Raw genomic sequence first — 27,791 nt, 5'->3', positions numbered from 1 at the left:
CAGTCGCCCAGGCTGGACTGCAGTGGCGTGATCTTGGCTCACTGCAAGCTCCGCCTTCTGGGTTCACGCCATTCTCCTGCCTCAGCCTCCCAAGTAGCTAGGACTACAGGCGCCCGCCACCACGCCCAGCTAATTTTTTGCATTTTTAGTAGAGACGGGGGTTTCACCGTGTTAGCCAGGATGGTCTCGATCCCCTGACCTTGTGATCCGCCCGCCTTAGCCTCCCAAAGTGCTGGGATTACAGGCGTGAGCCACCGTGCCTGGCCAACATTTATTTTTTATTATTCAGTTTTGTTTTGTTTTGTTTTGCTTTGTTTTGAGTCATGCTCTTGCTCTGTTTCCCAGGCAGGGGCGCAATGGCTCCATCACAGCTCACTGTTGCCTGGAACTCCCAGACTCAAGCGATCCTCCCACCTCTACCTCCCAACTGTTCCTAGTTGGGGGCCAGGGCCTGGGCCTGGCCTGGGGAAGGATATGGGACCGATGCTTGAGAGTTAGGTTTCCACTCCCTTCCTCTGTGCCCTCACCACCCTCTGAGACCTCACCTCCCCAGGTCCTGGGCAACTCTGATCTCAGCCCCAAGGATGCTAGACAAGCCCCCAACATTTCTGAATTTTTTGTAGAGATGGGGGTCTCACTATGTTCCCACGCTGGTCTTGAACTCCTAGCTTCAAACACTCCTCCCACCTCAGCCTCCCAAATTGCTGGGATTACAGGCATAAGCCACTGTGCCTGGCTCTATTAAATTTAATTAAAAATATTAAAAAGTGAAAATTCAGACTGGGTGTGGTGGCTCATGCCTATAACACCTACTGTGTGCCAGGCTCTTGGCTGAGTGTTTTTTATGTACTCTGTCATTTAGCCTTCCTGTCAAACTCATGCAATTTGGAACTCTGTTGTTGTAAGCTTGAGAGATTCGCTCAGACTCTTACAGTGTTGTGTGGCTGGGGGTGGCAGGGTGGCAATTGGAATTCAGGTCCATGTGAGAGTAAACTGAGGCTTTCCATGCCTGGAAAGGAGATCTTTTTAAGTAGTTGTGTTCACAGCAAACATCTCATTTGGCATTTTGCTATTTGTACTTAACAGCACATTGTCGACTGGGCACAGTGGCTCACGCCTGTAATCCCAGCACTTTAGGAGGCCAAGGCGGGTGGATAACTTGAGGTCAGGAGTTTGAGACCAGTCTGGCCAACATGGTGAAACCCCATCTCTACTAAAAATAAAAAAAATTGGCCAGGCACAGTGGCTCACACCTATAATCCCAGCACTTTCGGAGGCTGAGACTGGAGGACTACCTGAGGTCAGGAGTTCAAGACCAGCCTGACCAACATGGAGAAACCCCGTCTCTACTACAAATACAAAATTAGCCATCCGTGGTGGTGCATGCTTGTAATGCCAGCTACTTGGGAGGCTGAGGCAGGAGAATCACTTGAACCTGGGGGGCGGAGGTTGCAGTGAACTGAGATCACACCACTGCACTCCAGCCTGGGCAACAAGAGTGAAACTCTGTGTCAAAAAAAATAAGTAAATAAAAATAAAAGTAAAAAATAAAAAAAATTAGGGCCGGGTATGGTGGCTTACGCCTGTATTCCCAGCACTTTGGGAGACTGAGGCAGGCAGATCACTTGAGGTCAGGAGTTTGAGACCAGCCTGGCCAACATGGTGAAACCCCGCTTCTAACTAAAAATGCAGTAAAGCTGGGCGTGGTGATAGGTGCCTGTAATCCCAGCTACTCGGGAGGCTGAGGCAGGGGAATCGCTTGAACTCTGTAAGTGGAGGTTGCAGCAAGCCGAGATTGTGTCACTGCACTCCAGCCTGGGCGACAGAGTGAGACTCCATCTAAAAAACACAAAAAACAAAAAAATTGCTGGACACGGTGGCTCATGCCTGTAATCCCAGCACTTTGGGAGGCCGAGGTGGGCAGATCACGAGGTCAGGAGATCAAGACCATCCTGGCTAACACGGTGAAACCCCATCTCTACTAAAAATACAAAAAATCAGCTGGGTGTGGTGGCAGGTGCTTGTAGTCCCAGCTACTCAGGAGACTGAGGCAGGAGAATGGTGTGAACCTGGGAGGCAGAGCTTGCAATGAGGGGAGATCACACCACTGCACTCCAGCCTGGGTGACAGAGTGAGACTCCATCTCAGGAAAAAAAAAAAAAAATCATGTCGTGAAGTTTTTTTGCACCTACTGCCAGTGAGGAAAGTGGCAGCTCACAGCAAGTCTTTGGGGTCCCCGTTGCTGCCTTCTCCTCCCGCCCCTGCTGTGGCCACCATGTGCCTATGTAGCAGGAAGCTGTGGGATCTGCAGACTCAGCTCTATCAGGCTTCCCAGAATTGAGAGGCATGGGGTGTTTATAGGGGGCATTTCCTGGTCACATGGCCTAGCAGAGCTGGTGGCACAATTGCCTGTGTGTCCCAGGAGCCCAGCGTGGCCTCTTCTACCTGGTGGGGTGCTTGGAGGTCACCCCAGTGCCTCCATTCACTCCACTGGGCCTCCAAGTGGACAGGCTGGGGAGAAGGAAAGCTAGGTTCTTCTGCTGGAGGGTTTGAGTGAAATGAGTCAGCCATGGGCAGGGTGGTCAGGGAAGGCTTCCTGGAGGCAGTTGCCTTGGAAGATGGGAAGATGTAGCTCATGGCTAGAGGAGCAGCCAGCCACCTTCCCTGGGGAGAGCAGCCCCAGCATCCCCTCCCCTCCTCTCCCCTTGTCCTGAAGGGAGAAGAGCAACCTGGCCCACAGCCTGCAGGTGGCCCAGCAGCAGGCCGAGGAGCTGCGGCAGGAGCGTGAGAAGCTGCAGGCTGCCCAGGAGGAGCTGCGGCGCCAGCGGGACCGGCTGGAGGAAGAGCAGGAGGACGCGGTGCAGGATGGCGCGCGGGTGCGCCGGGAGCTTGAGCGCAGGTGAGCAGCGTCTCGCCTCCCTGTCAGGGCCCTTCAAATGTGCCTCAGATCACCTGACAGTGCCCCTGGGGAGTTAGGGAGCACCCACTGGGTCCTGGGCCTCCTACCATCTGGACCCCTCTGATGCTGGGTTTTCTAACCAGTCCCATTTCAGGAAATTGAGGCTCAGGGAGGTGTCGTCACTTACCTGGGATCAGAGAACTAGTTAAAAGGTAGAACTTGGATGATAATAACAACAATAATTAAAATAACAGTAGTAATATTAACAATAGTATTTTTAAAATTTAGTTATGATCATAATAATATCCTTACTAATTTCACTAAGTGCCAGATACCATTTTAAGCAATTCAGTTCTCATTCAATTCTATGATAACTCTGTGTCGTCGAAGCTGTTATCTCCATTTTGTGGATGGTAAACTGAGGCACAGAGAAGCCATGTTCCTTGCCCCAGGTCACACAGCTAATTAGCAGAAGAGCCAGGATTTGAACCCGGGCATTCTGCCTTCAGAGTTAACCTCTTCCCCACTGCGCTGCTTACCTCTCTGGGACGTGATCGATGATGATGTTTAGTAGACTGTGGTGGTGCATGTGATTCTTGTTTCTGAAGGCCCTTGGGGACATGTGTCAGGCACCATTTTAAGCATATGTGAAGTCTGTATCCTTAAAACAGGCCAGGCGTGGTCGCTCATGCCAGTAATCCCAGCAATTTGGGAGGCTGAGGCAGGGGAATCACCTGAGGTCAGGAGTTCGAGACCAGCCCGACCAACATGGGGAAACCCCGTCTGTACTAAAACTACAAAATTAGCCAGGCATGGTGGTGGGCACCTATAATCCCAGCTACTCAGGAGGCTGAGGCAGGAGAATTGCTTGAACCCGGGAGGCAGAGGTTGCAGTGAGCCGAGATCGCGCCACTGTACTCCAGCCTGGGTGACAGAGCAAGACTCTGTCTCAAAAAAACAATGTCACGAGGCAAGTGTTACCTCGTTTTGCAGATGTGAAAACAGAGGCCCAGGGTCATGCAGCTAAGTGTAGTGGGCTTGGTTGCCCTGTGGGCCAGGCTCTTTCTCTCCAAACTCCTGCCTCAGGCCTGGTCCCCAGCCCAGCATCTCGCTGGCTACAGGAGGTTCAGGGCAGGAAAGTGACATGGGCCACCCACCCGTCCTCTGTCCCGCAGCCATAGACAACTAGAGCAGCTGGAAGGGAAGCGCTCAGTCCTGGCCAAGGAGCTGGTGGAGGTGAGGGAGGCGCTGAGCCGCGCCACGCTGCAGCGGGACATGCTGCAGGCCGAGAAGGCCGAGGTGGCCGAGGCGCTGACCAAGGTGGGTCCCTGTTTGCTGCACAACCACAAACCTACCTCTGCCCCCCAGCCCAAAGACTTCTTGCTCTGGCATGGACTGGTCCCAGTGTCAGGCAGACCTCTGAGCCAGGTCACAGACTGACCCCTTCCTTCTGGATACAGGCTGATCTTTGTTGCAGGCCACAGACCTCTGGACCTCTGGTCCCAGGTATAAGTGGATTGACCTCTCTTTATGGCCATATCCCTGCTCTTGTAGATGCTCCTGGGGGCAGTGCCTATATAGCTCAGGGTCATCCAGTACCTGAGACTCAGCTCCTGGGGCCTGAGAGTTGGGGCTACAGCCCAGAGAGTCCTTGGCGGGGGGGCCGGCCTTGTTCACTGCAGCCTGGGCTCTGAGCAGTGCTATCCCTAGATCCTACTCAGGGGATCCTCTGAACTCTGGTCCTGCCCTGCAGCTTGAGCTATTTTTGCACAGCTCTGTGGTGCGTGGCTTTTAAATGGCTCCATAAGCAGCAGGCTTTCTGCGGTGATTTTTTTTTTCCATCTCACGCTATGTCCCCTCCTTGTCTCCCCTCCCCTGTCTCCGAGGGTCCGTCTCTCTGGGTCTCTTCTTGTCTCTCCTCACCTCCTCCCGACCTTTCTGCCTTTCGTCATCTCTGAGGGCCTGACTCTGCAGGCTGAGGCTGGCCGCGTGGAGCTCGAGCTCTCCATGACCAAGCTGAGGGCAGAGGAGGCCTCCCTGCAGGACTCCCTGTCCAAGCTGAGCGCCCTCAACGAGAGCCTTGCTCAGGACAAGCTGGATCTGAACCGCCTTGTTGCCCAGGTACGCTGTGCACCTGCAGGCGCACCTGCCTTGCCCACCCGTCCTCCCCACTCAGTGAGGCACCCTGGGCCCAGCCCTGCACCTGTCTTGGCCGCTGCCTCCTTTTTTGTCTCTGGTTCTCTGTCTGTCTCCCTCTGTCTGTCTATCCTCTCTAGGCGTCAAAGCACAGAAGCTGCATGGGCCCTTATCTCCCCCTCCCCAGCGTCCCACACACCCAAGGGCACTGTCCCTTATTCCCTTGGAGCCTCCCCTGGGCTATTGTGGGTGGTGGGTGGGTGGAGAAGGCATCCTGGTCCCGGGAGGGGCGCCCTGCTCATGAGGCCCCACTCGTACCCGGCCCACAGCTGGAGGAAGAAAAGGCCGCCCTGCAGGGCCGGCAGCGGCAGGCAGAGCAGGAGGCCACAGTGGCGCGGGAAGAGCAGGAGCGGCTGGAGGAGCTGCGGTTGGAGCAGGAGGTGGCGCGGCAGGGCCTGGAGGGCTCCCTACGCGTGGCGGAGCAGGCCCAGGAGGTGCTGGAGCAGCAACTCCCCACGTTGCGCCATGAGCGCAGCCGGCTGCAGGAGCAGCTAGCGCAGGTGGGCCAAGCCGTGTGTGGGGGCGGTGTGGACAGCATGTGGGGCAGGCCGGGCTCCCAGCCCCTGGCATCCAGTCCTGGGTTAAGTCACAGGCTCTGGAGCCTGCTTCTGGGTTAAATCCAGCCCCACTTCTGCTAGCTGGGGACCTTGGACAAGCTGCCCAATCTCCCCATACCTCAGTTGCCCCATCTGTAACATGGGGCTAGCCGGGCGCAGTGGCTCACGCCTATAATCCCAGCACTTTGGGAGGTGGAGGCGGATGGATAACAAGGTTAGGAGATCAAGACCATCCTGGCTAACACAGTGAAACCCTATCTCTACAAAAAATCAGCTGGGCATGGTACCTGGCGCCTGTTGTCCCAGTTGCTCGGGAGGTTGAGGCAGGAGAATTGCTTGAACCCGGGAGGCAGAGGTTGCAGTGAGCTGAGATGGTGCCACTGCACTCCAACCTGGGCAACAGAGTGAGACTCCGTCTCAAAATAATAATAATGATAATAATAATGATACAGATTAATAAGAGGTCAAGACTTTTAGAATTGGAATCTTAGACTTTTGGGAACATCACATCTGGAAGAGTCCTTAGGATTTGAAGGATCCAATGACCTTCATGCAGTGTCTATCCTGGAGCCCCTGGGTTTCTGGGAGGGACCTCTAGATGATGGGGCAGGGGGTGCAAGGAGCAGGGTGCAGGTCTCCACCTTGAGGCCTGCTGAGCAGCTGCACTTGTGTCTGTTTTCTATATTCAACTTCTCTGCAAGTTTAGCATAATACAAGGGTTCTGTTACTTGTTAGTCCCAAAGCTGAGTGAGGGCCCTCGTTTTTTTTGGTTTTGTTTTTTTTCTTTTTCTGAGACAGAGTCTTGCTCTGTTGCCCAGGCTGGAGTGCAGTGACATGATCTGGGCTCACTGCAACCTCCGCCTCTGGGGTTTAAGCTGTTCTCCTGCCTCAGCGTCCCAAGTAGTGGGGACTACAGGCGTGCACCACCATGCCCAGCTAATTTTTGTATTTTTAGTAGAGACAGGGTTTCACCACGTTGGCCAGGTTGGTCTTGAACTCCTGACCTCAAGTGATCCACCAGCAAAAGTGCTGAGATTATAGGCGTGCGCCACCGTGCCCGGCCGGGCCCTCGTTTTTGTACAGACGTGCACTGCAGATCTAGAGAAAGTCATGACTTGCCCAAGTACATATAGCACATGAGGGCATACCCTGGCCTCGAACCTAGGCCTTCTGCCAGGACTGGGTTAGGCCCAGAGTTGGGGTGCTGCACGACGAATAAGCTGGGGGGCGCTGGGAGTGCTGCTCAGTCTCTGGGTGGGGGCCAGCTCTCCCGGCAGCTGAGCGGGCGGGAGCAGGAGCTGGAGCAGGCCCGGCGGGCGGCCCAGCGGCAGATGGAGGCGCTGGAGCGAGCGGCCCGGGAGAAGGAGGCGCTAGCCAAGGAGCGCGCTGGCCTGGCTGTGCAGCTGGCGGCTGCGGAGCGTGAAGGCAGGACCCTGTCAGAGGAGGCCACGCGCCTGCGGTAAGGCCTTGGGCTCTGCCCAACATGCCTTGGGGGGTCCTCCCGGGGCCATACCATGACCAGCCACACCCAGGCATGGGCCCCCAGGGGCAGTTACCAAGGAGTCTGGCTTGCCAACACGTCCTAGCTGTGGCTCAGGCTTCCCCAGGGAGTGTGGACCTGGCCAGGCAGGTAGGTTGGCACTTGGCCCATGCCTGGCCACTCCCTGAGATCCACAGTTTCCTGGGTCCAGGGAGGCTGAGTCCCAGGGCCTCAGGGACTGTATGTGCTGCAGCTTGGAGAAGGAAGCCCTGGAGGGCAGCCTGTTTGAGGTGCAGCGGCAGCTGGCCCAGCTTGAGGCCCGCCGGGAGCATCTGGAAGCCGAGGGGCAGGCCCTGCTGCTGGCCAAGGAGACCCTTACTGGTACGAGGGGCTGGGGACTTGGGGGGAACACCAGGCTCCAGCCCAGACTGCAACCTCCCAGGGTCTGGGGTCTCACAGAAGTTGGGAGCACTAGAGTAGGAGTCTGGCTGGTCTGGGTTCTAGTCCTGTGCCACCACTTAGACCTGACCTTTCCTTGAGTAAGCCCTTTTCCTCTCTGGGCTGCAGATTCCTCATCTGATTATTAGAGGTGTCAGTGGCCACCTTGTAAGCCTATTGCCAGGATGACGTGGGAAAAGCGTGTAAGGCCGTGGCATGGTGCCTGGCTGAGTCAACAGTAACTACAGTTCATCCCTCATCAGGCCTGTTAGAAAGTCGAGTTCTCTGTGGTTTTCAGATGACTCTCTTGGCCCCCAAATCCCAGTCCCGCTTCCCTACACCGTTTCCCATCCAGTGTCTGAACTCAGGGCTTCTTTCTGCTCACCTAACATTAACTAAGCACCTACTTGGGTCATGGAAATTAATTTTTCTGTCCATGTACACCTAAGCCAGACAGAACCAGGAAGGGAAATGCTGGTGGATTTCCAACCCGGGAGATGGTTTTTAGATAGTGGCTATACCATTTCCATTTCCTGTAGTCATTTCCATTAATACTGATAGTTAACATTTGACAGGCATGTTTATGTCAGTCATTAAAGGAGATGCTTTATGTGTAGCTGTGCGGCTTTGGGAAGTCGCTGCTGATCTCCTCTGAGCCTCCGTTTCATCATCTGTTAAATGGGGATGAGGATAAACTACCTAGGCATGTTATGAAGACAAAATGAAGTTATATCTAGAATACTTAGCTGGGTGCTTAACCTATAGTTAGTGCTGAGTCAGTAATAGGGTTGTTTTTTGTTTGTTTGTTTGTTTTGAGACAGAGTTTCACTCTTGTCGCCCAGGCTGGATTGCAATGGCATGATCTCGGCTCACCTCAACCTCCACGCCTCCCGGGTTCAAGCAATTCTCCTGCCACAGCCTCCCAAGTAGCTGGGATTACAGGCATGTGCCACCACGCCTGGCTAATTTTGTATTTTTAGTAGAGACAGGGTTTCACCATGTTGGTCAAGGTGGTCTCGAACTGTCGACCTCAGGTGATCCACCTGCTTCGGCCTCCCAAACTACTGGGATTATAGGCATGAGCCACCGGACCCAGCCTGTTTGTTTTTTGAGACAGAGTCTCGCTCTTGTCGCCCAGGCTGGAGTGCAATGGTGCAATCTCGGCTCACTGCAACTTCTGCCTCCCTGGTTCAAGCGATTCTCCTGCCTCAACCTCCCAAGTAGCTGTAACAACATACGCCCACCACCACACCCGTCTAATTTTTGTATTTTTAGTAGAGACAGGGTTTTGCCATGTTGGCCAGGCTGGTCTCGAACTCCTGACCTCAGGTGATCCACCTGCCCCAGCCTCCCAAAGTGCTGCGATTACAGGTGTGAGCCACTGCGCCTGGCCTAGGGTTGTTATATCTTTGGCATCCTTCCCATTTGGGAGGCCTTCTTATCAGTCATTTTATGCCTTTAATGCCATTCTAGGTAGGCAGGAAAGGGGTCAGGGCCAGTGGGCCCATGTAGCAGATAGGGAAACTGAGGCCCAGAGAGGGCAAGCCAATTCTTCAAGAGGACCCAAACTAGCTGCCAGGCAGGCCCTCTGCCTCTGGGATTTTGCCCATGTGGCTCACCTGGCCTAAGTCTGCTGGCCCAAGGAAAAGTTTGAACCCAACCCTGCCCTTTCCCCCATTCCTCTTGTGCAGGAGAGTTGGCGGGCCTGCGGCAGCAAATAATAGCTACACAGGAGAAAGCCAGTCTAGACAAGGAGCTGATGGCCCAGAAGCTGGTGCAGGCTGAGCGGGAGGCCCAGGCCTCTCTGCAGGAGCAGCGGGCAGCCCACGAGGAGGACTTGCAGCGACTCCAGCGCGAAAAGGTTCAGACAGCTGGGGAGGGGTGGGCAGGCCTCAGAGCCAGTGTCTCATCGTCGTTCTTCCTCTGCCTTGGTCTCTACATCTGTGAAATGGGACTTCCTCTCTGTTGTGGGGGCCCTGGGGACAGCTGGGAGGACTTGGGGTGCGGGCAGTGGGGGAGGTTGTGGTCCTTATTAGACATGCAGATTCCCAGGTCCCAAATCTGGTCCAGCCCTGGTAATCCTGATGCAGAGGGTCCACAACCACATTTGGGAAATGCTGACCTAACATACAGCAGGAAAGCACTTTCATTTGCTAAGTACTGTTTGCATATGAAGGGCCGCTCAGACCTGAGTATATAGAAAGGCAAGGGGCCAGGGAAGTTACTAGAACACTGACTCTGGGGTTACATTGCGTGGGTTTGAATGTAATCTTGGTCACTTACTGGTGATGCTACCCAAGGCGTCTGTGCCTTCATTTCTCCACCTGTAGAAATAGGGACAGGATAGTGGAAGGTATTGAGGATGAACTGAGACCATCCGCATAGAGGGCTGAGCATAGTGACTGGTACTTAGCAAATGCTCCATAAGTTATTATTGCTGGCACTGGCATGCTCTCCAGAGTGGCCCTCAGGACAGGAGCCCTGGGCCACCAAATCCTAGACAGGGCTACCTCCGACAGAGGTGCAGGCTATGACTGCATGGCTCCAGGGGATGCCACACACCCTGCAGGCCCCATGGCCTTGGGTGGTTGTTATCATGCTTCTCCAGCAGGTGGCGATAAAACTCTTTTTTTTCCTTTTCTTTTTTGAGATGGAGTCTCGCTCTGTTGCACAGACTGGAGTGCAGTGGCGCAATCTCGGCTCACTGCAACCTCCACCTTCTGGGTTCAAGCGATTCTCCTGCCTCAGCTTCCTGACTAGCTGGGATTACACGAACGCATCACCACGCCTGGCTAATTTTTGTATTTTTAGTAGAGATGGGATTTCACCATGTTCCTCAGGCTGGTCTCAAACTTTTGACCTCGTGATCCACCTGCCTCAGTCTCCCAAAGTGCTGGGATTACAGGCATGAGCTACGGTGAAGCTCTTAAAGAAGGGGCAGCTTGGCCGGGCATGCTGACTCATGTCTGTAATCCCAGCACTTTGGGAGGCCGAGATGGGCGGATCACAAGGTCAGGAGATCGAGACCATCCTGGCTAACATGGTGAAACCCCATCTTTACTAAAATTACAAAAAATTATCTGGGCATGGTGGCTTGCACCTGTAGTCCCAGCTACTCAGGAGGCTGAGGTAGAAGAATTGCTTGACCTTGGGAGGCAGAGATTGCAGTGAGCCGAGATCACGCCACAGCACTCCAGCCTGGGTGACAGAGCAAGGCTCTGTCTCAAAAAAAAAAAAAAAAAAAAAAAAAAAAAAAAAAAAAAAGAGGCTGGGCGCAGTGGCTCAAGCCTGTAATCCCAGCATTTCGGGAGGCCGAGGTGAGTGGATCACGAGGTCAGGAAATCGAGACCATCCTGGCTAATACGGTGAAACCCCATCTCTACTAAAAATACAAAAAAATTAGCCAGGCATGGTGGCGGGTGCCTGTAGTCCCAGCTACTCAGGAGGCTGAGGCAGGAGAATGGCGTGAACCCAGGAGGCTGAGCTTGCAGTGAGCGGAGATCACGCCACTGCACTCCAGCCTGGGCGACAGAGCAAGACTCCATTTAAAAAAAAAAAGAAAGAAAGAAAGAAAAAAAGGCAGGCACCTGCCCCTGGGCTCCCCAGGTGGGCTGCTCTTTGCCTGTGGGCTCTGCTTGCCCGCCTTTCCAGTCCCCAGGGATCTAAACTCCTGTGACCTCCCCCTTGCTCTTCTTGCCCTTTGCATTGCCTGGCTTGGCCTCATTAATGTCCCCTAGTCTGTGTTCTTCTCTCCAGCTCCTCTGGCAACCCCTGACCCCATTCATTCGTCATAGCCAATCCTAACTCCCCTCCATCCCAGCCCCAGTCCGTCTTCCACAGCTGTTGGAACATCCCCTAAGCTAAAAATCAGATTGCTCCTTGTCACCTTGGCTGGAGTCCTCTCTCCCACTCCCTTCACTGTCCTTAGAATCCCCGTGGCCCACATGGCCTGGCCTGGCCCGGCCACTGCCTGGGGCTCTGGCACTGTGGCTCACTGTGTCCTGTTTCCCTCTGTACCCTGCATCCTCTAGGCCTTTCCAGGGACTGTGCTCTTGGCCTGGGGTTCTTTGTCTTTTCTCTCTACCTGGCTGACAGCTGCTTGTCCCTCCTCAGGGGATCATGTTGGGACCACCAGGCCAGCCCACTGCTGCTCCTTGGCACTTTCAGAAAGCCCTGGCGTGTCTCCGTCACCCCCTTGTAGTTACCTGGTCACCCTCCCTGTCGCTGAGGGTATGGGGGCCAGATGGCTCTTGCTGCCCTGATGTCTTGGGGGGTCTGCCTGGGCCCCTCCTGGTGTGTCACACGCGTCCGGTCCTGGCCCCCTAGGAGGCAGCATGGCGAGAGCTGGAGGCCGAGCGGGCCCAGCTGCAGAGTCAGCTGCAGCGTGAGCAGGAGGAGCTGCTGGCCCGGCTGGAGGCCGAGAAGGAAGAGCTGAGTGAGGAGATTGCTACCCTGCAGCAGGAGCGCGACGAGGGCCTCCTCCTGGCTGAGAGCGAGAAGCAGCAGGTTCGTGAGCCCTGGCGTGGCCTCTGCTGCTCTCTGAACTGCTCCTGTTCTGGGGTGGACCCCACTCCGCCACATGGCAGCTAAGAGCCCTGGGGCAGGCCACTGCCCTCTTGGGGTCCTCTGTTTCCTCACCTGCAGGACGGGAGGATTAGAAGAGGGTTCGTGAGGCCTTGCTGTGCTCCATGCCTGGTACACAGTGAGCACTCACTGAGTGACAGTGACAGCTGTGACACCAGGAAAGCTGTTCTGTATTCTCCCATGCCTCGTCCCACCCAGGCCGGGCATGGATCCTCAGGGCTGCCTTCTGAGCAGTCCCCACGATGCCCACAGGCATCAGCTGATCCGTCCCCACAAATAATAAGTCCCTAACTTTCCCATAACGTAACGGAGACAGGGCAGACTGCGCCCATCTCCTCTCCTCACTAGCTGTGTACCTGGGTGAGTCGCTTTACCTCCTTGAGTCTAGTTTCCTCATCTGTAAAATGGGTAGAATGAAAGACTCTGCTGTCAGGGTACTGTGGCGGGTCAGTGAGCTCTATGAGTGGTATTCATGTCCGGGATTCTTGTGACTGCCGTTGCGCCCTTTTCCAGGGCTGCACGTCTGCCCTGGGTCCACCTGCAGTGGCACACTCAGGCCTCTAAGCCCCCAGTGGGCACATTTCCCAGGCAGGAAGAAGCCTGAGCATGCCCCCAGGACCAGCCCATCCCCCAAGCCCTTTGTCCCCTGCCTCTGCCCAGGCCTTGTCTCTGAAGGAGTCTGAGAAGACGGCGCTGTCAGAGAAGTTGATGGGTACACGGCACAGCCTGGCCACCATCTCCCTGGAGATGGAGCGGCAGAAACGAGATGCCCAGAGCCGGCAGGAGCAGGACCGGGTAGGGCGGCCTGGGCAGCTGGGCTGCCGTCTCATAGAGAGGCACATCCCTGGCTGAGGAGGCCCCACCACGGGGAGGCATGGCCCCGTCCTGGAGAAGCTTCCAGGCTGTGGGAGAGGAGGTTTAGCCCTTCCTTTGGGAGCCCCCATCTGAGGGAGGTGGCTCAGCCCTGCCCTGATGAATCCTTTGGGCCTGAGGGAGAGCCTGGCTACACGGGCAGCACTCACTATGCATCCAGGGGTTGGCAGAGGGTCTGGCAGGCCAGCGGGAGGGGCCGTGTTTAGAGCTGAAAGTGGACAGTGCACCAAGCGGGTTGGGAGCAGCCAGGGCCTGGGGACACAGCAGGACCAAGTCTGAGGAGCCCCTCTGTCCCAGAGCACCGTGAACGCTCTGACGTCTGAGCTGCGGGACCTACGGGCCCAGCTGGAGGAGGCTGTTGCAGCCCACGCCCAGGAGGTGAGGAGGCTGCAAGAGCAGGCCCGAGACCTGGGCAAGCAGCGGGACTCCTGTCTTCGCGAGGTGAGCAGCCGCCCCCTCTTCTGAGCAGCATACCCTAAATGGCGCTGTGTGCCTGGGGGCCTAGTTCCCCAGGGCCCCGGAAGAGTATAAGATTCCTCCCTGCATGTGAGGACCAATGAATAGCACTTAGAAAGGAGGCAGCAAGCATTGTGAAGCACCTGTTGTGTACAGGTGGGATTTAGCAAGCATTGTGAAGCGCCTGTTGTGTACAGGTGGGATTTAGCAAGCATTGTGAAGCGCCTGTTGTGTACAGGTGGGATTTGGCCTCAAGGAGGGGTGAGTGGGGTCTCTGCCCTCTTGGTGTGCTCAGGACAGTCCTGACTGATGGTGACTTCAGGTGAAAACATTACTGATTGCAGCACGCCTTGCTCAAATGATAACTCACAGCCTGCGGTCTCAGCACTGCAGAGGGATGGGGCAGGCTCCCCGGGGCCAGGGACCTGGGGTACAAGACCCAGCTTGAGGGGTGGTCCCTGACCGCTGGCCTGGGGACACCTGCTGTGCTCACAGGCAGAAGAGCTTCGGACCCAGCTGCGTCTGCTGGAGGATGCCCGTGATGGGCTGCGGCGGGAGCTGCTGGAGGCCCAGCGCAAGCTGCGTGAGAGCCAGGAGGGCCGGGAGGTGCAGCGCCAGGAGGCAGGCGAGCTGCGGCGCAGCCTGGGCGAGGGCGCCAAGGAGCGCGAGGCCCTGCGGCGCTCCAACGAGGAGCTTCGAGCCGCTGTGAAGAAGGCAGAAAGCGAGCGCATCAGGTGGGGCGTCACAGGGGGACCAGCCCTGAGTTCTCATGGAATCCCATCCCTGAAATCTAACTTCAGCCCTAAGGTTCTGGGGAAATTGCCCAGATACGGATCCTCTGTCTCCTAAGCAGAGCCTGGCACCGGGCTCATTTTAGGAAGGTTTCCTCCCTATTGATTGGGGAAAGTGGCAGAGGGGCAGCGGGTAGGGTTGGGTCCAGACTCAGACCCACCCGCCTCATCACCCTGGAAACCAGGTCCCCTCCTGGAGTCACTAGTCTACCCCTCCCAGCCGAGGGCCTGAGCCCCAGCCCTGGAGGGCTCAGCTCTTGGGAGAGGCCACATAGGCGGGCAGTGCCTGACCCACTCCAGAAACTGGAGGAGGCAGCTTTTGTGTAGAGCCACTGACTACTCCCAGGACCCAGGGCAGCCCCTGACCTCTGCCCTCTCCAGCCTGAAGCTTGCCAATGAGGACAAGGAGCAGAAGCTGGCACTCCTAGAGGAGGCACGGACAGCCGTGGGCAAGGAGGCCGGGGAGCTGCGAACTGGGCTGCAGGAGGTGGAGCGCTCGCGGCTGGAGGCTCGGCGGGAGCTGCAGGAGCTCCGGCGTCAGGTACTTTCCCTGTGCCATCCTTTGCCCCAGGGCTTGCTGTGTGTCCTAGGGCCAGTAGCTCCCCCTTTCTGGAATCACGTGTCCCCCTATGTAAAACCAGGGGCTTGCACTATGACAAGCCCTCTTACCTAACCTTGGTGTGAATGGATGGGCTTTGAGCAGTCCTTGAATCCCTGAATCTGTGCAAAAGTCTGCGTGCATTTGTGTGCACGCTCAGGCTCACATTTCTCCAAGGAGAGGAGCTGGTGTCCTTGTGCAGTTCTCAGAGGAATCTGCGAACAACAAAAGGTACAGATTTCATGAACTAGGTCAGAGGTTGGCAAATTGTTTTTTGTAAAGAGCCCAAATGGTAAATATTTCCAGCTTTACCGGCCACACAGTCTCTGTTGCAGCTACTTGGCTCTGCCGGGGTAGTAAGAAAGCAGCCCCAAACAGCGCATGAACGGAGGGGTGTGGGTTCCAGTCACACTTTGGTTAGGGACGCTGGAATGTGAATTTTCTGTCATTTTCATGTGTCAAGAAATATCGTTCTTTCTTTAGAAATGATCCATTTTCGGCTGGGCGCGGTGGCTCAAGCCTGTAATCCCAGCACTTTGGGAGGCCGAGACGGGCGGATCACGAGGTCAGGAGATCGAGACCATACTGGCTAACACGGTGAAACCCTGTCTCTACTAAAAAATACAAAAAACTAGCCGGGCGAGGTGGCGGGCGCCTGTAGTCCCAGCTACTCGGGAGGCTGAGGCAGGAGAATGGCGTAAACCCGGGAGGCGGAGCTTGCAGTGAGCTGAGATCCAGCCACTGCACTCCAGCCTGGGCAACAGAGCGAGACTCCGTCTCAAAAAAAAAAAAAAAAAAAAAAAGAAATGATCCATTTTCAACGATTTAAAAATGTAAAAAAAAAAAAAATCCTTAGCTCAGACCCTTATAGAAACAGGAGACTGGCCGAATTTGGCCTGTGGGCTGTAGTTTGCTGACGTGTGAATTAGATGATCTCCAAACTCATCAAGAGCAGCATGCATTGAAGAAGCACCTGCTGTCCTCACCCAGAGATATCACAACCAGGCCAGGTGCAGTGGCTCATGCCTGTAATGCCAGCACTTTGGGAGGCAGAGGCCAGTGGATTGCTTGAGCCCAGGAGTTCAAGACCAGCCTGGGCAACATGGTGAAAACCTGTCTCTACTAAAAAATGCAAAAAATTAGCCAGCTGTGGTGGCTCATGCCTTTAATCTTATCCTTCAGGAGGCAAAGATGGGAGGATTGCTTGAGCCTAGGAGTTCAAGACCAACCCAGGCAACATAGTGAGAACCAGTCCTTACAAAAAATTTTTAAAATAGCTAGTTGTCGTGGCACGCTCCTGGAGTCCCAGCTACTCAGGAGGCTGAGGTGGGAGTATCCCTTGAGCCCAGGAAGTCAAGGCTGCAGTGAGCTGTGATCACATCACTGCACTCCAGCCTGGGCGACAAAGCAAGACCCTGTCTCTTAAAAAGTTTTTAAAATTTTTATTTTTATTTTATTTATTTATTTACTTTTGAGATGGAGTCTCAACTCTTGTTGCCCAAGCTGGAGTGCAATGGCGTGATCTTGGCTCACTGCAACCTCCACCTCCCAGGTTCAAGTAATTCTCCTGCCTCAGTCTCCCGAGTAGCTGGGATTATGGATGCCCGCCACCACGCCTGGCTAAGTTTTTTGTATTTTTAGTAGAGACGGGGTTTCACCGTGTTGGCCAGGCCGGTCTCGAACTCCTGGGCTCAAGCAATCCACTGTCCTCTGCCTCCCAAAGTGCTGGGATTACAGGCGTGAGCCACCGCACCCGACCACAAATTTTTGCTGGGATTACAGGCGTGAGCCACGCGCCTGGCCCCCCCAAATTTTTTTTTAAAAACTTTGTGGCCTGGCATGGTGGCTCACGCCTGTAATCCCAGCACTTTAGGAGGCCGAGACAGGCGGATCACCTAACATCAGGAGATCAAGACCATCCTGGCCAATACGGTGAAACCCCGTCTCTACTAAAAATACAAAAAAATTAGCCGGGCATGGTGGCGGGCGCCTGTAGTCCCAGCTACTCAGGAGACTGAGGCAGGAGAATGGCATGAACCCGGGAGGCGGAGCTTCTAGTGAGCCGAGATCGCGCCACTGCACTCCAGCCTGGGTGACTGAGCGAGACTCCGTCTCAAAAAAAGAAAAAAAATTGTTTTTAGGTACAAAAAGGAGATATCACAACCGGATAGCCAGAGATATTCTGATACTCTAATAGCCAGAGATACCACAGCCCCCTTCACCCAGGCCCCTTCCTGAGAAACCACAAGACTCCCTGAAAGGAGCTGGCGTTTGCATGCCAGCTTTTGCTGGGCGTGTTTCATGCTATGGCATATCCTGTTATCCCTGCTGTAGCACATGGGGTAGGTAGGCAGTACCCCCACCTGCTCCTGTGGGGAAATGGGGGCTTAGAACGTTGCAGTTGTCTCAGATCGAATCCCAGTCTGGTGTGTGTGGGCTCTGTGAGTTTGGGCAGGTTACTCTGACACTCTGAGGCTCAGTTTTCTCATCTGTTAAAATAGGGATGTTTCTACCTCCCTCATATAGCACTGTACGAAGTAACTTAAGTGCTTAGAACAGGACTGGACACATGGTGAGCGCTCCAAACATGTTCATCACCACTGTAGAGATGAAAGATAACCCAGGGAGCTATGGTTCCTGCCTGTGAACTCCTGGTCTGCTAAGGGCTGAGCCCTCCTTCTACTATACCAATGCCCTCATGAAAGGTAGTTTTGGCCCACTGATTAAATGGTAAACAGGCCACTGGTGCCCAAGTGCCTGGCATCGCCTGAGCTCAGTGTGGTTATCTAGGGGCCGGCTCCCAGTGGATATGGGTGGTATTTGATATAGGTGTCCCTAGAGCAGTAGGTCCCAAGTGGCCTTGGGCCAGGACTGGGAGGGCACAGGGGCAGAGCTGAACCCGCTGCCGTTCCCGCTCTCTCACAGATGAAGATGCTGGACAGTGAGAACACTAGACTGGGCCGGGAGCTGGCGGAGCTGCAGGGCCGCCTGGCACTGGGCGAGCGGGCAGAGAAGGAGAGCCGGCGGGAGACCCTGGGCCTCCGGCAGAGGCTGCTGAAGGGCGAGGCCAGCCTGGAGGTGATGCGGCAGGAGGTAACTGAGCAGGCGGGTGGGCTGGTGCATCTTTCCTCCCTCCAGCAGGAAGCAGGTAGGCACCCCAATGCTGAGACCATCCTGAAAGGCCACTCCCTAGGGCTCGTTCCTTCCCCCACTCCTTGAGACCCTTCCCAAGTTATAATAAGAACAGCCCAAAGAACGGTAGGTCTACTGTATGCCGCCACAAAATGGGCACGGAGAGGCCCTATAAATACGACCTTGTTTGACTCTCCCAGCAGCCCCATGGGGTAGGTACCGTTAGCCCCATTTTTATTTTTACTTTTTTGTTTGTTTGTTTGTTTGTTTTTTTGTTTTTTTTTGTTTTTTGTTTTTTGAGACGGAGACTCGCTCTGTCGCCCAGGCTGGAGTGCAGTGGCGCGATCTCGGCTCACTGCAAGCTCCACCTCCTGGGTTTACGCCATTCTCCTGCCTCAGCCTCCCGAGTAGCTGGGACTACAGGCGCCCACAACCGCGCCCGGCTAATTTTTTGTATTTTTAGTAGAGACGGGGTTTCACCGTGGTCTCGATCTCCTGACCTTGTGATCCGCCCGCCTCGGCCTCCCAAAGTGCTGGGATTACAGGCATGAGCCACCGCGCCCGGCCTTTACTTTTTTTTTTGAAATGGAATCTCACTCTGTCGCCCAGGCTGGAGTGCACTGGCGCGATCTTGGCTCACTGCAACCTCTGCCTCCTGGGTTCAAGCAATTCTCCTGCCTCAGCCTCCCGAGTAGCTGGGATTACAGGTGCTCACCACTATGCCCAGCTAATTTTTTTGTATTTTTAGTAGAGACAGGATTTCACCATGTTGGTCAGGCTCATCTCAAACTCTGGTCCTCGGGTGATCCACCTGCCTCGGCCTCCCAAAGTGCTGGGATTACAGGTGTGAGCCACCACGCCCGTCCTACCATTAGCCCCATTTTACAGAACCCTCAGAGAGGTCGAGGGATCTACCCAAGGTCACACAGCCACCTAGGTCTGTCTGACTCCAAAGCCCACGCTCTTCCTGCTCTGCCTTTTCCGGCTGTCTCATCACTGTGAATCTGTTGTATGGCCCAGAGCAAGTCACTTCATCTCTGTGCCTCAGAGTGCTCATAAGAGATGGACTAGCACAGCCGGGCATGTATGAAGGGCCCTGGCACAGGTCCTGGCACCCAGCTGCTCAGTAGATGGGGTTTCCAGTGAAATTGGTGACTGTGAGAGGTTGACTCTCTAAATGGCAGGAGTGGCTTTGTGTCTGTGTGACCCTGCATCCCATCGGTAAATGATTTTTTAATGCATGCCCCCATTGTGTGCAGATTGATTGATAAATTATGGGCAAGGAGGGGCAATGTAGCTTAGTGGTTAAGGGAACAGCCTCTGGACACACCTCCCTCTGGAACCAGTGGGCACTTAACCTTCCTGGCTGTTCACTGTGTTCCCAGCCTGCAGCCCCTGTGTAGCCCTGTGTGGTGTGCCTCCCTGCCTTCCCCCACCCCCTAGGGCTGTGAGTACATGTGATTAATAAGCTGCTGTCAAACTATTAAAAAAGTTTAAAAAGGCCGGGTGCAGTGGCTCAAGCCTGTAATCCCAGCACTTTGGGAGGCCGAGACGGGCGGATCACGAGGTCAGGAGATCGAGACCATCCTGGCTAACACGGTGAAACCCCGTCTCTACTAAAAAAAATACAAAAAAAACTAGCTGGGCGAGGTGGCAGGCGCCTGTAGTCCCAGCTACTCGGGAGGCTGAGGCAGGAGAATGGCAGGAACCCGGGAGGCGGAGCTTGCAGTGAGCCGAGATCCCGCCACTGCACTCTAGCCTGGGTGACAGAGCAAGACTCCGTCTCAAAAAAAAAAAAAAAAAGAAAAAAAAAAGTTTAAAAAAAAACAGAAACAAAAACAGCTGGGCACAGTGGCTCACACCTGTAATCCCAGCACTTTGGGAGGCTGAAGCTGGTGGATCACTTGAGGCCAGGATTTCGAGACCAGTCTGGCTAACACGGTGAAATCCCGTCTCTACTAAAAATACAGAAATTAGCTGGGCATAGTGGTGCTCACCTGTAATCCCAGCTACTTGGAGGCTGAGGTGGGAGGATCACTTGAACCCCCCAGGAGGCAGTTTACAGCGAGCTGAGATTGCGCCACTGCACTCCAGCCTGGGTGACAGAGCTAGACTCTGTCTCCAAAAACAAACAAACAAAAAACCCACAAAAACAACAACAACAAAAACAGCCTTTGGAGCTAGAATTCCTGGCTTTGAATCCCAGCTCTGGACAAGTTACTTAGCATCTCTGTGCTTGTTTCATCTTCTGTAAAGTGAGATCAATTCATAGAGTAGTAATTAGAGTTAATTTTTTTGGAAAGTTACTTAGTGTCTGGCACTGATAAGCCCTATGTATTCAAATGCTAGCTGTTATTACTAATAAAGTATGGGCATTACAAGGCTTGTATAAAGAATAAAGAGATTAATAAATTATAGTATTTCCTCCCACGGGGATGTTTTTGCACCTCCTGCTTGAGTGGCGAGCACTAAAGGATAAAGGGTTGTGCTGACCACACAGCCAGGGATGGTGGGCTCCAGTCTGGGCCTTAGGGGTGGGGCATCGGGTTGGGGGAGGCCTTGCCGACCCCCACCTCCTGGCATCACTCCAGCTCCAGGTAGCCCAGCGGAAGCTGCAGGAACAAGAAGGCGAGTTCCGGACCCGCGAGCGACGCCTGCTGGGCTCCCTGGAGGAGGCGCGTGGCACTGAAAAGCAGCAGCTGGACCACGCCCGCGGCCTAGAGCTGAAGCTGGAGGCGACGCGGGCCGAGGCTGCAGAGCTGGGCCTGCGGCTGAGCGCAGCCGAGGGCCGGGCACAAGGCCTGGAAGCCGAGCTGGCCCGCGTGGAGGCGCAGCGGCGCGCGGCGGAGGCCCAGCTGGGTGGCCTGCGCTCGGCTCTGCGCCGGGGCCTCGGCCTCGGTCGCGCGCCCAGCCCAGCCCCGCGGCCGGTGCCCGGCTCCCCTGCCCGGGACGCAGCCGCAGGAGGTAAGTGCAGCGTCGCGCTGCAGGGAAGAGGGGAAGGTGGGCGGGCCGCATTGAGGCCCCGCCCCCACATCGCCCGGGTTTTTTTTCAGAGTCCACCACACCCCTCCACTGAGGCCCGCTTCTTAGCCCCGCCCCCTCACCAAGGTCCCTCCCTTCATTGATCTGTGCTTCTCAAGGGCGCTGCTTTTTTTAGACAAGGCCTCACTGTTTCCCGGGCTCAAGTGGTCCTCCCTCCTCAGCCTCCTGAGTAGCTGGGACTACAGGTGTGCCACCACACCCAGCTAATTTTTGTGATTTTTGTGATTTTTGTGGAGACGGGGGTCTCACTATGTTGCCCAGGCTGGTCTTGAACTCCTGGCCTCAAGCGATCCTCCTGTCTAGGCCTGTCAGTGTTGGGATTACAGGCATGAGCCATGGCACCCGGTCTAGGCCACTTATTTTTTGGGGGAGGTGGGGTGGTTCTTTTTTTTCAATTTTTGAGACAGGATCTCACTCTGTCACCCCAGTTGAAGTGCAGTAGCGTGATCTTGGCTCACTGCAACCTCTGCCTCCTGGGCTGAAGTTATCCTCCCACCACAACCTGCTAAGTAGCTGAGACTACAGGTGTGCACTACAATGTCTGCTTAATTTTTGTGTTATTAGTAGAGATGGGGTTTCGCCATATTGCCCAGGCTGGTCTTGAACTCCTGGACTCAAGGGATCCTCCTGCTGGGATTACAGGCATGAGCCACTGCACCTTTCCTGGATGGGGGATGGAGGGCTCTTAATGCCCTTGACTCCTTTTTTGATTTTCTGAATGTCCATCCTCTTCGTTGACCCCTGCCCTCTCTCCAGCAACATCCCATTTTCTTCAGCCTCTCTTCCTCAGCTCCACACCACACCTGTGACCCCAATATCTCCCTCAGATGTATATACCACCAGGCCTGACCCCTTCCAGGAAATCCTTCCAAAGGAAAAACCAGGCAAGGGACATTGCTGGTGGGATTGTAAAATGCTGCAGTCACCATGGAAAATAGTTTGGCAGCTCCTCAGAACACTAAATATAGAATTACTGTAGACCCAGCAATTCCACTCCTAGCTATATACCCAAAAGAACTGGAAACAGAGACATGAACAGATATTTGAGCACCAATGCTTATTGCAGCATTGTTCACAATAGTCAAAGGAAACAGCCCAAATGTTCATCTATAGATGAATGCATAAACCAAATGTGGCATGGCCATACAATGGAATATTATCCAGCCTTCAAAAGGAATGCCATTCTGATACATGCCACAACACAAATAAACCTTGACAACATTACACCAAGTGAAATCCATGTCACCAAAGGACAAATACAGTATGATTCCACTTATATGAAATATCTAGAATAAACAAATTCGTAGAGATAGAAAGCAGATTAGAGGTTACTAAGGGCTGAGGGAAGTGGGGGATTTGGGGGTTACTGCTTTATTTAGTAAAGTTTTTGTTTGGGGCTGTCCTAGTTTGCCAGAGTGTGCCGGGCGCAGTAACTCACGCCCGTAATCCCAGCACTTTGGGAGGATGAGGAGGGCAGATCTAAGATCAGGAGTTCAAGACCAGCCTGGCCAACATGGTGAAACCCTATCTCTACTAAAAATACAAAAAGTAGCAAGGCGCGGCAGCGCGTGCCTGTAGTCTCCCAGCTACTCAGGAGGCTGAGGCAGGAGAATCACTTGAACCTGGGAGGCAGAGGTTGCAGTGAGCTGAGATCATGATACTGCACTCCAACCTGGGCAACAGAGCAAGACTCCATCTCAAAAAAAAAAGAATAACTAAAAACAATACAGTATAACAACTATTTCCACTTAGCTGTATTTGGTATCATAAGTAACCTAGAGATGACTGAAAGTGTATGGGAGTATATGGCAGGATGCACGTATGTAATATGCAGTATCCCTTGGTATCTGAGGGGCATGGGCTCTAAGACCCCACTGGATACCAAAATTGGTGGATGCTCAAGTCTTTGATATGAAATGGCATAGTACTTACATATTACATATGTGCAAGTACTAGATATATAAATGTATGTATGTATATGTATGTGTGTATATATGTGTGTGTGTATATATGTATGTGTATATGCGCATATATATATATATATTTTTTTTTTTAGTAGAGTTGGGGTTTCACCATGTTGGACAGGCTGCTCTCAAACTCCTGACCTCCAGTCAGGATGATCTGAGAACAGATGATGGTGATGGCTGCACAACGTGTGAATGTAATTCATGCCACTCAGTTGTACACTTAAAAATGGTGAAAATGGCCTGGCACGTTGGCTCATGCTCGTAATCCTAGCACTTTGGGAGGCCAGGGCGGGTGGATCACTCAAGGCCAGGAGTTCAAGACCAGCCTAGCCAACATGGTGAAACCTTGTCTATACTAAAAATACAAAAAATTAGTCGAGTGTGGTGGCAGACGCCTGTAATCCCAGTACTCGGGAGGCTGAGGCAGGAGAATCTCTTGAACCCAGGAGGCGGAGGTTGTGGTGAGCCGAGATCGCGCCATTGCACTCTAGACTGGGCAACAAGAGCAAAACTCCGTCTCAAAAAAAAAAAAAAAAAAAAGGCTGGTCATGGTGGCTCACGCCTGTAATCCCAACACTTTGGGAGGTCGAGGTGGGCAGATCATCTGAGGTCGGGAGTTCGAGAGCAGCCATCTCTACTAAAATTACAAAATTAGCTGGGCATGGTGGCACATGCCTGTAATCCCAGCTATTCAGAAGGCTGAGGCAGGAGAATCGCTCGAACCCAGGAGGCGAAGGTTACAGTGAGCCAAGATTGTGCCATTGCATTCCAGCCTGGGCAACAAGAGTGAAACTCTGTCTCAAAAAAAAAAAAAAAAAAAAAAAAAGTGAAAATGGGCTGGGTGTGGTGGCTCATGCCTGTTAATCCCAGTACTTTGGGGGGCTGACGTAGGTGGATCGCTTGAGTCTGGGAGTTTGAGACCAGCCTGGGGAACATGGGAAAGCCTCATCTCTATAAAACAAAAACAACAACAAAAGTTAGCCAGGCATGGTGGCGCATGCGTGTAGTCCTAGCTACTTGAGAGGCAGAGGTGGGAGGATCTTTTGAGCCCTTCAGTTCAAGGCTGTAGTGAGCTGTGATAATGCCACTGTGCTCCAGCCTGGGCAACAGAGCAAGACCCTGTCTCACAAAATAAAAAAGTGGTGAAACTGGGACACTTTGTGTTATATATGTTTTGCCACAACAACAAAAAAATTAGGAGACCAGGCACGGTGGCTCACACCTGTAATCCCAGCACTTTGGGAGACTGAGGTGGGCAGATCACAAGGTCAGGAGATCAAGACCATCCTGGCTAACACGGTGAAACCCTGTCTCCACTAAAAATACAAAAATTAGCCGTGCGTGGTGGCGGGCACCTGTAGTCCCAGCTACTCGGCAGGCTGAGGCAGGAGAATCCCATGAACCCGGGAGGCGGAGGTTGCAGTGAGTCGAGATCGCGCCACTGCACTCCAGCCTGGGCAACAGAGCGAGACTCCATCTCGAAAAAAAAAGGACAAAGCCAAGGGAAGGGCTGGGGCAGTTCATGCAGGGGCAGCAGGCGCCTCACTGAGGAGGTGATGGGTAAGGGGAGAACGTGAGCGAGCAGCTGGGGGAGGGAGGTCCTGAGTGGAGGTGCCCCTGTCCTGTGGACAGCAGGGGCCATCAGTCCCAGAGCATCAAGCAGGGGAATGAGGGTTGGGGACGAAGGGTTTGCTCCAATAGACATTGTAGGCCTCTACGAGGACTTTTACCCCGAGACGATGGGATCTTCTTTTTTTTTTTTTTTTTTTCCCCATGCCATTCTCATGATAGTGAATAAGTCTCACGAGATGATGATGGGGCCTTCTAGAGCTGGTCCCTCAGGGGCAGGCCTGCTTCTTTGGGAACCTCTGAGCAAGGCCTTTTGGGTGGTGACCAAGTTCGTGGCTGCGGGGAAGTTTCGGTGTCCCTCCGCCACCTAGGCAGGATGCTCATGGCAGGACCCGTGTCCTGCAGTTCCAGTGCCAGCCTCCAGGTAGTGCCCTTGTTCCACCCGCCCTACCCCCTCCACCTCCCCTAGCCATCACTCCAAGCAGAGTGCACAATTTTCTGCCAGGGAGTGGGGCTGCCTGGATTCCCACCCCAGCCCTGAAACTTCCCAGCATTGAGAACAACCAAATCACTTTTTTTTTTTTTTTGAGCCCAAGTCTCACTCTGTTGCCTATGCTTCAGTGCAATGGTGCGATCCCGGCTCACTGCAACCTCCGCCTGCTGGGTTCAAGCAATTCTCCTGCCTCAGCCTCCTGAGTAGCTGGGACTACAGGCGTGCACCACTGCACCTAGTTAATTTTTTGTGTTTTTAGTAGAGATGGGGTTTCACCAGGTTGGCCAGGCTGGTCTTGAACTCCTGACCTCAGGTGATCCACCTGCCTTGGCCTCCCAGAGTGTTGGGATTACAGGTGTGAGCCACCGCCCCCGGCTCCACCCCCCTCCCTTTTTTTTTTTTTGAGATGTAGTCTCGCTCTGTCGCCCAGGCTGGAGTGCAGTGGCACAGTCTCAGCTCACTGCAAGCTCTGTCTCCGGGGTTCAAGCTATTTTCTTGCCTCAGCCTCCATACCTCAGCCTCCCAGGTAGCTGGGACTATAAGCATGGGCCACCATGCTTACCTAATTTTTCTGTTTTCTTCTTTTCTCTTCTGTTTTCCTCTCTTCTTTTCTCTTCCCCTCTCTTCTCCTCTCTTCCTCTCTCTTTTTTCTTTTCCTCCTCTTCCCTCCCCTCCCCTCCCCTCCCCTCCTCTCCCCTCCCCTCCCCTCCCTTCCCCTCCCCTCCCCTCCTCTCCTCTCCCCTCCTCTTCTTATTTTGACGGAGTCTTGCTCTGTCGCCCCAGCTGGAGTGCAATGGTGCAGTCTCGGCTCACTGCAACCTCTGCCTCCCAGGTCCCAGTTCAACCAATTTTCCTGCCTCAGCCTCCTGAGTAGTTGGGATTACAGGCTCCCACTACCACACCTAATTTTTGTATTTTTAGTAGAGATGGGGTTTCACAATGTTGGCTAGGCTGGTCTCGAACTGCTGACCTCATGATCTGCCCGCCTCGGCCTCCCAAAGTTCTGGGATTACAGGCGTGAGCCACCGCTCCCAGTCTTTTGTTTCTTTTTTTTTTTTTTTTTTTTTTTGAGACGGAGTCTCGCTCTGTCACCCAGGCTGGAGTGCAGCAGTTCGATCTTGGCTCACTGCAAGCTCCACTTCCCAGGTTTAAGCAATTCTCCAACCTCAGCCTCTCGAGTAGCTGGGATTACAGGCGCCCGCCACCACGCCCAGCTAATTTTTGTATTTTTAGTAGAGATGGGATTTCACTATGTTGGCCAGGTTGGTCTCAAACTTCTGACCTCAGGTGATCTGCCCGCCTTGGCCTCCCAGAGTGCTGGGATTACAGGCGTGAGATACCGCGCCTGGCCAATTTTTGTATTTTCAGTAGAGATGGGGTTTTACCATGTTGGCCAGGCTGGTCTTGAACTCCTGACCTCAAGTGATCCTCCTGCCTCGGACCCCGCAGTGCTGGGATTACAGGCGTGAGCCACCACATCCAGTCAAGAGAACAAGCAAATCACTTAACTGCTGTGTGCCAGCCTTGCCTGGGAAGAGGGTAAATTGTTCCTTACCTGTCAGGAAGTTGTCGGGAAGATGAAGTGCGTAGCACAGTAGGCACTCGGTATGGAGAGACGTTGAGGTTATGCAGCAGTCACCCTTGCACTGGGCCCTGGGAACAGTGGTGGATGGAAGAGACGAGGCCCAGCCCTCATGGTGCTCATGGTCTGGGTGAGGTGGCAGACATCAGACACCCCTAAGGATGGGATGAGCTCACTGTAATCCAGCCTGGGGCCAGAGAGGCCTCTGAGGGAGGGGGCGGCCCTAAAGGACGGGCCAGGCAAAGAGACACCATGGGGAGAGGGGGAGCAGCATGTACAGAGGCCCTAGGGCTGGGACAAAGAATGTTCTAGAACATGGGGGGTGCAGGGTGGCCAGTTTGTAAAGGGTGAGAGGGTTTTAGCTGGGATGGGCAAGAAGGCCCTTAAGCTATAGCAGAGAAGTTGGGCTTGATTCTGAGGGCTGTTGGGAAAGGCAGGGATGACAGTGAGTGAGATGCATTTGGGAGTGAGTGAGATGCGTGGGAGGCCCGTGGCTCCTGCATCACTGAGCAAGTGTTCTCTTCTAGGAAGTGGGGACGGGCTCAGCAGCCCCAGCAACTTAGAATGCAGCCCTGGGTCCCAGCCACCATCTCCAGGACCTGCCACCTCCCCGGCTCCTCCAGACCTGGACCCGGAGACCGTGCGCGGGGCCCTCCAGGAATTTCTGCAGGAGCTGCGCAGTGCCCAGAGAGAACGGGTAAGCCTGGGCATGCGTGGCTGGATAGGGAACCTGCAGGGCCCTGGAGGGGTTGCAGGGTGTCAGAGCAGGGGTCTTCCTTCGTTCCCCCATGTTGGGGCTGCAGGATGATCTTCGGACCCAGACCAGTGCCCTGAGTCGCCAGCTGGCTGAGATGGAGGCTGAGAGAGACCACGCAACCTTGAGGGCCAGGCAGCTGCAGAAGGCGGTGGCTGAGAGTGAGGAAGGTGAGTCTGATCCTTGGGGTCCCTGGTCTCTCGTTTTGGGCAGTTGAGGCAGGAGCCGGGGGATTGGCCTCTGACCCTGCTGTGGCCCCCATGACCTGACTCGGGGCTGTCTCCAAGAGGACCCGCCTTGGACAGCCTCACCTGTGTGCAGACCTGCACACTATGAAGGGTGCAGACAGGCTGGCCCTGCACTGGGTGGAGTGTAGGCTG

At 54.3% G+C, this 27,791-nt stretch overlaps 1 protein-coding gene across 12 annotated transcripts in view; it reads left to right on the top strand.

Annotated features, from left to right (window-relative positions):
• The window catches only part of CROCC (ciliary rootlet coiled-coil, rootletin), a 78,331-nt gene that overhangs the window by 43,337 nt on the left and 7,203 nt on the right, over nt 1-27,791 (top strand). For all 12 annotated transcript variants that reach the window (XM_077972533.1, XM_077972578.1, XM_077972572.1 and 9 more), the window contains 16 exons: nt 2,717-2,899; nt 4,075-4,219; nt 4,874-5,020; nt 5,365-5,595; nt 6,918-7,111; nt 7,386-7,513; nt 9,262-9,431; nt 11,897-12,076; nt 12,815-12,949; nt 13,325-13,468; nt 13,979-14,217; nt 14,656-14,815; nt 17,798-17,965; nt 20,596-20,968; nt 27,185-27,354; nt 27,461-27,581. In XM_077972533.1, coding sequence (XP_077828659.1) covers nt 2,717-2,899; nt 4,075-4,219; nt 4,874-5,020; nt 5,365-5,595; nt 6,918-7,111; nt 7,386-7,513; nt 9,262-9,431; nt 11,897-12,076; nt 12,815-12,949; nt 13,325-13,468; nt 13,979-14,217; nt 14,656-14,815; nt 17,798-17,965; nt 20,596-20,968; nt 27,185-27,354; nt 27,461-27,581 — 2,888 coding nt within the window. The remainder of the gene's footprint in view (nt 1-2,716; nt 2,900-4,074; nt 4,220-4,873; nt 5,021-5,364; nt 5,596-6,917; nt 7,112-7,385; nt 7,514-9,261; nt 9,432-11,896; nt 12,077-12,814; nt 12,950-13,324; nt 13,469-13,978; nt 14,218-14,655; nt 14,816-17,797; nt 17,966-20,595; nt 20,969-27,184; nt 27,355-27,460; nt 27,582-27,791) is intronic.

This window comes from Macaca mulatta, chromosome 1, assembly GCF_049350105.2.
Source record: "Macaca mulatta isolate MMU2019108-1 chromosome 1, T2T-MMU8v2.0, whole genome shotgun sequence".
Classification (NCBI taxonomy): domain Eukaryota; kingdom Metazoa; phylum Chordata; class Mammalia; order Primates; family Cercopithecidae; genus Macaca; species Macaca mulatta.
The sequence above is the reverse complement of the archived record's forward strand: the minus strand, read 5'-3'. Positions and strand labels throughout refer to the sequence as shown.